Source organism: Bos indicus, chromosome 1 (genome assembly GCF_029378745.1).
Source record: "Bos indicus isolate NIAB-ARS_2022 breed Sahiwal x Tharparkar chromosome 1, NIAB-ARS_B.indTharparkar_mat_pri_1.0, whole genome shotgun sequence".
Classification (NCBI taxonomy): Eukaryota; Metazoa; Chordata; class Mammalia; order Artiodactyla; family Bovidae; genus Bos; species Bos indicus.
The window spans coordinates 109,077,718-109,086,692 of NC_091760.1; the positions used below are offsets into that span (position 1 = coordinate 109,077,718).

General features: G+C 48.0%; 1 protein-coding gene across 1 annotated transcript; it reads left to right on the plus strand.

Moving 5' to 3' along the window:
* The first annotated feature begins 1,946 nt into the window (after positions 1-1,946).
* LOC109563030 (P2Y purinoceptor 2-like) lies at positions 1,947-4,951 on the plus strand. The gene has a single exon (XM_019966197.2). The coding sequence runs from the start codon at positions 3,391-3,393 to the stop codon at positions 4,426-4,428; it is 1,038 nt and encodes a 345-aa protein (XP_019821756.2). The 5' UTR covers positions 1,947-3,390; the 3' UTR covers positions 4,429-4,951.
* The last annotated feature ends 4,024 nt before the right edge of the window (positions 4,952-8,975 follow it).

Here is an 8,975-nt window from a genome sequence, read left to right on the forward strand (position 1 = left end):
CCAGAAACAGGACCAGGCTCTTGGAGACTCACAATGGGAAGAACTCTGGGCTGAAGACCTGGGACCCATCTAACCCATTCAGGATGATCACTTCATTATTTCCTCTAGGCCCTTATCCCCACTGAGTCCAACAGTGAAACAAATTCCAACCCTAATCATATCAGTCTTTTTGAAAGGTCTTGAAGAAATGGCGACAAAGAGGAGAAAACGCATGACACACTCACTTTTTAGAAGTGAGGGTGTCTCTTCTCCTGAGAATTTCATTCATCATGAAAACTGTCCCCCAAATTCTCTTCCATAAAACCCCAGCCTGTTTCTCTTCAATTCTAGGTCTTTCCACTTTTGCTATGAACAGCTGCATAGCCCTTCAATGCTGCTTCCCAATGAATGGAAGAAGCTAGTTCTAGAGAGACAGGAGAAAAGTCAGGGGATTGCAGAGGCTAGAAAAGCGGCTTCAAGAAGGAGGTGCTCAACATCATCCCAGATTTTGGCTAGTGAATTAACCCATTATAGTCTGAATTTTGCTCCTTCCTTTCTCCATGATAGCAGCCTACATGATGCACTGGTCCAAACATTGTGTAGTTCTATTACCGGATGCCTTGACTAAGGATGGTCAGCCTCTCACTTAAACAGCTGTCCCTCCAGACTGAGTAAGGGCTTTCCAGGTGGTGCTGGTGGTAAAGACCCCACCTGCCAATGCAGGTAGACATAGAGACATGGGTTCAATCCCTGGGTTGGGAAGATCCCCTGGAGGAGGACGTGGCAACCCACTCCAGTATTCCTGCCTGGAGAATCCTCATGGACAGAGAAGCCTGGTGGGACACAGGGACACAAAGAGTCAAAAAGACTGAAGCGACTGAGCACACACATATGAATTTGTAGGTGACACATTTCAGACCACAGCAGAAGGTCATAGCCAGAAAGAAAAGTGACCTTGTCTGTTATGAAGTGGTAATGCCAGACTCACCCGCTCACCCTCCCACATAAGCCAAAGACCTTAGTCAGAGCAACGTAGTCTCTAGGAGGAGGAAAAGGAATGGTGGGAACAGAACCAGAACCTGTTGGGTCACCCCCTTATGACACACTGTGTGCCTTTCTTCCAGCTGATTCTCCCAGCAACCTCACCAGGTTACAGCTGTGAAGACCGTGGCTCAGAGAGAGAAGATGACTTGCACCTTCACACTGTACTCACAGTCCCTGCCGAGCTGGGATTGGAGGGCTTCTTACCACAGTCGTGAGGGGGCAGAAGCCCACAGCCTGTCTCAGGAGCAAGCCCTCCACACTGGAGGGCCTAGCCAGCCCTGCAGGGGTGTCTCCTCTGACTCCAGGCTTCCTCACAGTAAAATAGAGCTAGTGCTTCATCCGCAAGGTTGCTCAGAAGACTAAACGAAATCACAGTGTGAACCGGCAGGCCCGAGCCAGCACTGAACCAGGCTGGTGCCACTCCTCAGCATCCCCCTGAGAGCCCACACCGCACTGGGAAGGCAGCTTTGCTGAAAGTAACTAAGCATTGGCCAGCCCTCCATGTGGAAGATGATAGAGGACAAAATGAATGAAAATATCGTTCTATGAATACTCACCCAGCCAAAAAGCTTTGCTCCTCCAGTCAGGCAGATGTTAAAGTCAGTCAACAAGCCCCTTGCCTCAGAACATCATGTTAAAGTCAGTCAACAAGCCCCTTGCCTCAGAACATCGGTCCCAGCCTTCAAGCTTCAGGCTTCAGCTCAGGCACTGGCCTCCCCCACCCCCGCAACTCCAGCCTCAGGTATACTCTCAACTCCTCCTCTGGCTCACACCCCATGTCCAATGGGTCCCATTGTGCCTGCCTCAGCAGTGCCTCTGGGTCAGGTCCTCTCTCCTCATCAACCCACATGGCCTCGCTGGGGTCCTGAGCATCTCTCACCTGCAGGCACTGCCTGGGCCCCCTTACAGTCTGACTGCTCCAGGCTCGCTTCTGGGCTGCTGCCGGGCCTTCCTCCCACACTGCCTTACCCGTCACTGTCCTGCTTAAGCACATCCACCCTTCTTAACGCATCCTTGGAGTTCCGCCCCCACACAGGTCATCCCGCCATGCCAGGACTCTTCAGCTCTGTCTCCATGCATGTGCTATGCCTCCAACCCCATCCCTCAAATGCCCTTCACCCTTCTTTCCCAGCAAGCTCCTCTCGGTTCTCCCAAGCAGCTCCCGTGGCACCCAACCCAAGTCTTCACTCGACTCCCTCAGCACCCTGCTGGTTTTTGCAGCACTCGGTGACCATTTCCCACAATGCAATGCAATCAGCTGTATCTGCTTGTCTTCCCCACCAGATTATGAGAGCCTGGAGAGCAAGTGCTGTACCCATCTTTTCTCCATAGTGCCTGACCAACAGATGCTCCATAAGTGCTTGTTGACCAATAGAATGCACGAGGTCCCCGTTCCTTCTGCTGTGAGTAAAGACCTATATGTTACAGTTTACCCCCAAAGTACCCAATGTATGCTTTTCCCTCTTTCCCTGTATTAACTTGTCTTTCTGAAGATGAACCCCTAGAAATCAACTTCTTGGAAAGTTCAGGCTTCATCTCAGGCACCCCTGTAGGTCTTGTGCTGGCTGATTTCCCAATGCATCGGGCTCCACACACAGCTGCCTCAGCTCTGTGGCTCTGCCTGTTGGATCTGCTTTGTCAGCAGGGATGAGGGTAAGAAAGAAGCTGCACCTGGCTTTACAGCTCAGATGTGTTTTCTTGGATGTCCGGGATGCTGGGGTGTTTAACAAGCAAATCAGCCTCGGGATTCAAATACGCAGTTAATAAATCTTGAAAGAGATACAAATCAAAATCCTCTCACAGAGCCTGTAGGCAAAACCCATGCTTTCCCTAATCCTCCCTAACCCCCAAGGATCACTTTCCACTCCCACCAAGGCATGTGGGTGGGGTTAGGGCCAGGTTGCAGGAAATACTGCCCTCTACGGATGCACCATCATCTTCGGCTGGAAGAGGTCCTTTTGGAGGTTTCCTAACTCTATGCAAAGTAATCTAGCCAAAGAACAAGTCACAGCGCTGGAGGTGGTATGCCCTGCTTAAATGACAGCAGCACCTTTTCCTGCCACATGTGTATCCGAGCTTCCTATCAACCCAGCCTGGACCCAAGAGCACACAAGTCAGGGTAAGGGAGGCCCTGTGGACCTGGTAAGTTGAAAAGCCCTCCTTTAAAATCTGCTTTGCCCTTGGTGTAAGCTTTTTTTTTTTTTACTAGCACTGGTCTCTCTCAAACAAGGACTCTGACCAGACTTTAGGAGTTAATGCCAAGTCAAGGCAGAAACTAACACTCAGCTGAGGCTGTGATGCTCTGCTAGCCACTCCGTTTCCTCCGAGGGGAAGGAGAAGCAGGAAGAGCTGTGCTCCCCTGGGGAGATGGAGAAGCTGGACACCAATATCTCAGAGGAAGGAAGATCCTGCCATCTCTCGGAGCACTACAAGCAAGTCTACCTCTCCCTGACCTACAGCATCATCTTTGTGCTGGGGCTGCCCCTGAATGGTGCCGTCCTGTGGCTCTCCTGGCGCCAAACCAAGCGCTGGAGCTGTGCCACCATCTACCTGGCGAACCTGATGGTGGCAGATCTGCTATATATATCGACACTGCCCTTCCTCATCGTCACCTACTCCCTGGAGGACACCTGGCCCTTCGGGGAGCTGCTCTGCAAGCTGGTGCGCTTCCTGTTCTACGCCAACCTCTACAGCAGCGTCCTGCTGCTGACCTGCATCTCCGTGCACCGCTTCCTGGGCGTGTGCCACCCACTGCGCTCCCTGCCCTACCGGACCCGCCGGCACGCCCTGCTGGGCGCCACCGCCACGTGGGCTCTGGTGGTCATCCAGCTGCTGCCCACCCTGATCTTCTCTCACACAGACGACATCGACGGCCAGATGATCTGCTACGACACGACCAGTGCGGATCACTTTGACAGGTTTTTCGTCTACAGCATGGTCCTGATGTTGTCCAGCTTTGTCCTGCCCTCCTTGGTTATCTTGGTGTGCTACTCACTGATGGTCAGGAGCCTGGCCACACCAGTGGAGACCCTCACGAGGGTGGGTGGCGCAACCCGGGCCAAGTCCATCCGGACCATTTTGCTGGTGTGTGGCCTCTTCGCCCTCTGCTTCGTGCCCTTCCACATCTCGCGCTCCCTCTACTTCACACTCCGCTTCCTGTCCTCAGGCAACTGCCAGCTCCTGACAGTGGTCAGCCTGGCCTACAGGGTATGGAGGCCTCTGGTGAGCCTGAGCAGCTGCCTCAACCCAGTCCTCTACTTTCTGTCAGGTGGGAACAGAGTCAGGCTCTTCCAGGAACTGGGGCACAACAAGGTGGGTGAGCACCCAGCTGGAGCCAAGGGACAGAGACTCTGGGCTGTCTCTTGCCCACCTAGGGGTGGGCAGGTCTGGGTCCTGCCAAGATGAAGTTCAGGGGGAAAGCTCCAAGATGCTGACAATGACTTGTCTGAACAGAGTCACGAGCTAGTGGGAGAGAGACCCCCACTAGGGCTCCTAGTGGTGTCCTAAAAGGATTTTAATTTTGATGCTAAGTGATTTTAAAATAAGAATATGGAAAGAGCTACCAACACAAAGGAAAACGTTCTTAATGAAGCTGACATTTATCTTTCATCATTCAGATTTCAGCTCACACGACACCTTCTGGTCACTCCTGCCACCCTAGCCAATGTTAACCTCTCTCCCCCGAAATCAATCTCTATTATATTTCCCGATTTGTTGTCATTATTGTAACACTTATTAGGACCTGGACTTGTTCGTTTACTTATTCATGGTCTCTTCCCCCTAGAATGGAGGCTCCAATAGGACAGGGACCTCATCTGAGTGCTGTCCCCTAACAGCAGCCTCCACAGCAGGGCCCAGCACACAGTGGAGTACAATAGGGGCTGAATGAAGAAGTGGGCAGCTGGCTGGATAGATGGAGCCCTTAATATGTAAGAGCACTTTATAAGAAATAACTCATTTAATCCTCCCAACAGTCCCTGGAGGCAGGAGCTATTGTTAGCCCCTCTGACAGATCAGGAAACTGAAACACAGAGCTTAAAGTAGCTTATCCAAGGTCACCCAGCTGGAGAACGCCCAAATCATAGTGCTGGACGGGAGCTTTGAACCCAGGCACTGGCTCTGAGGAACACAGCCCTAAGATTGAAGCAGATGGCCCAATCCCAATACTCATCAAGAGCTGGCTGAGTTTTCGTTGACAGTACCAGCTCACCTGTTTACATAACTGCTGTAACCTGAAGACAACTGTAGCGGTCCCCAACCTTTTTGGCATCAGAGACTGGTTTCATGGAAGTCAGTTTTTCCATGGAGCAGGGGTAGGAAGGGATGGTTTCACGGTGATTCATGTGCATTTATTGTGCACTTTATTTCTATCACATCGGCTCTACCTCAGATCATCAGGCATTAGATTCTAGAGGTGGGGGACCCCCGGTACACAGGATGTGCTCTTTTACTATGCTTCTTAACCAGCGTTCTGATTAAGGTCAGAAAAGGCTCTGCAAGGTAAAGTGGCTGCAGAAATGATGATCCACCTTATCCACATGTGAACATAATGTCTCAGTTTATGACAGAAAATTCTACCACTGTCTTAAATCACAAGATGATGCTCATCTTCTTAAAAAAAAAAAAAAAGTAACACAAAAACAGAAAAGATCTTTTTAAAAAAAAACAAAAACCTCTTATATTTAAATAATAATGATCTCCAAGGAGCTCTCAGGTCTAAACATGCATGATTTAATAATTCATTATAATGTCTCTATGAAGAGGTGATAAGCCTTTTTCATAAAAGCTAAAGTGTAACCCCTCATTACTACCCCGACTCTATTTACAGGGAACGTCTGAGTAAACCACATACATGTCTAAATTAAAAAATTTTATTCTAAAAGTGCCATTTATTGCTTTCAAGGGCACACAATAATTAGAACTAGACTAAGTGTTGCCTAGCAGAATTCCTTCAGATAATTAGTTTAATGAATAGGCAAGGATGTTTTCTAATTAGCAGGTCAGCTGTTTCTATATAAATAAGGGCTTCTATAGTAGCTGAGAGAGCTTAAAACTGTTTGCTCTTTTGAATATTCTCTCAGTTGTCTTGCTTATATTATTACTTTTTGTCCCTTTCTTCTCACAAACACAAAGGAAACACTCAGCTGACCTACAGTCCCGACTATTACCTCTTACAAATGAGCAAGGTTTAACATTCCTAGAGAGTTGGCTCCCCAGTAAACGCTTAAAGCCATCCTACATCCCACTTAGACATTATTTCTAATGCCCACCAACCTGCCAACCCTGGAAATGGAAAGAAAACTAATCTAGAATTTTCAGGATGCATCACTTTTATCTAAAAAGCAAATAGTTTGTAAATAAGTGTTAGTCACTCAATCGTGTCGGACTCTTTGCAACTCCACGGATTGTAGCTAGCCAGGCTCCTTTGTCCATGAAATTCTCAAGGCAAGAATACTGGAGTAGCCATTCCCTTCTCCAGAGGATGTTCCCAATCCAAGGATCAAACCCGGGTCTCCTGCATTGCAGATTCTTTACCATCTGAGCCACTAGGGAAGCCCAAGTGCTTTATACCCCTGGCCAAACTTTTCCAGTGTTAAGTCCTTGCTAACTTATGTGCTTACAATTATTTCTCTGATCCATATAATGCTAATTTTGCTTCTGCAGAATCTTTTGACCTATCTAATAGCAAAGAATAAGCATCCACTTTTAACTTACTTCTCTATCACTGGGATCAAGAAAGTTTCACCTAGTTGTCATCATATCCTAGTTTTCAAGGGTAGTTATCTCAAGATATAAGAATCGAAATAGACTATTCCCCTTTAGAGAAAGGGCTCCATTCAAAGGGGAGCTGGGAACCCACTGCTCAACAAAAGTCAAGGGGATATTCCTGACTCCCCTTTGGTTAGCAAACACCCATCAACACCAGGGAACGAGGAGACTAAAACGAACGAAAGTTCTTTCTCAATCTCCCCATTCAATGCCACCACCCTGGTCAAAGCTTGGGTCCTCAAATGTGTTATCACCCTGGGCTCTGAGCATCTGTGTAATCTGCCTGGCTGCTTGGACAGGTTAAAACAAAACTGAAGGTCAGCAAATATCATCATGTTTGAAATACCAGCACTGGGGGCAAGCACGGTGCCAGCTCTTGAGGAGGTTACAGACTGTTGGAAAAACAAACCCAGACAAACAATATGAGCACTAATTAACAACTTCAGCAGCTACAGAAAAAAGTAATGTCAGTTGGTGATTAATTTAAAGCAAACAACACAGTGTAAGTATGAGGGAAGCTTTGTCAGGGGGCAGGGGCTTCGGGGGTCATGAAAGGTGTCACGTGTATGCTGAAAGCTGGGTGAAACTGCAGTTAGAATTTCTCAAGCATTGGAGAGAATGGAAAATTTGTGTGGGGGCCAATGGTTGGTTACTGAAGGGTAGGAGGCAGAGACAATGCTGGAAGGGCTGAAGTGTGATTACAAAGGCTACCCCAAAGCCAGAAAAAGAACTGCTTCTCAAGGAACATCTGAGCAGGAGGGTCACAGGATCAAAACTTCGACTGAGAAACTTAATCTGGCAGTCTTGTGTTTAGAGATAAGAAACAAAATGTTACAGAAGACTTCTGTGATATCTCCTAACTGGCTTCAAAGTCAGCCTACACACCATCTCCAGGTAATTCTTAACACTTTTCATAGATCACACTCTCCCTATTTCTGTCCATTCCCTCCCTACAAACTTGCTTCTATAGGATAAAGACCAAATAGCTCATCCTGGTCTACTAGATCCATCACAGTCCAGGCCTAGATGAACTTTTCAACTCACAGGTCTTATACCACATCACATGGGTGTCCACCTCTCACATGTTCACCAGAGGGCCACCATCCACCACTCAACACCCTGCCCCAAACCTTCTCCACATGCCTAGATACTCATCTCCCCAGATCTTGGGGTCCACTTCCTCCGATCTCACTGCACTGCTGACTCAGCCTCTGGGCCTATCGCCTTGGAGTTGGTGATGGACTTCTTTATCATTCAGGTCTGTTTTGTCTCTCCTTCTACTCCATTTTTCAACGTATAGACCATGGTACCCTAGCAACATTCCTAGGAGGAGAGGGGAATGACAGAGGATGAGCTGGTTCGATGGCATCACTGACTCAATAGACATGAGTTTGAGCAAGCCCTGGGAGTTGGTGATGGACAGAGAAGCCTGGTGTACTGCAGTCCATAGGGTTGCAAAGAGTCAGACACGACTGAGCAACTGAACTGAACTGAGCAACATTCCAAACATAATGGATGCTCAGTAAGCAATGGTGATGCTGATGATGAAGAGGAGGTAGAGGAAGGTGATCACCATTTATGAGGCCACTGCAGTGATCCAAGATACAGATAAAGGGCATGAAGAACTAAAATCTTTTAGTAGAACCAGAAAGATTTCAAAACACACTGGAAAGAATGAAAAAGAGTGAAATAAATTATTGAGACATAGCTGGTAAGGGGGACAGAAAAAAACAGACTCTGAGACTCCAAGCCTGAGGAATCAAAAGAATGATCAACTAGCACCAAGCACACAGGGACACTCAATAGTCGCTCAGTAGGAAAGCAAAAGGGAGGAAGTAAAGGAGGGAAGGCACAGGCTGTGCATCGTGAGGGAGAGTTCAGACGACTGAAATGTGAGCCGCCAGTGAGGCCTCAAGTTGGAAATGTAGGATGGAGGGTCAGAGAAAGTTTAGGCTCAAGCTCTGGGTTTAGAGTTATCTATTCAGGCAACTCTTCCAAGCTGCAGATAGCAATTATATCTCTGAGGAAGAAGGGAAGAGAAAGAACAAAGGACCTAGGAGATACAGGAACCATAAAAAGGGTTGACAGGGAACACAGAGGCAGTAGATGGTGCTGATAATAGTATGGGAAAACCAAACCAAGGCAGTTTCAAGAAAGAGAGTAGTCAAGGGTATCACATGAAA

Excerpts from the sequence above, each read along its gene's own strand:
- LOC109563030 (XM_019966197.2), top strand. The coding sequence starts at position 3,391 with ATGGAGAAGCTGGACACCAATATCTCAGAGGAAGGAAGATCCTGCCAT.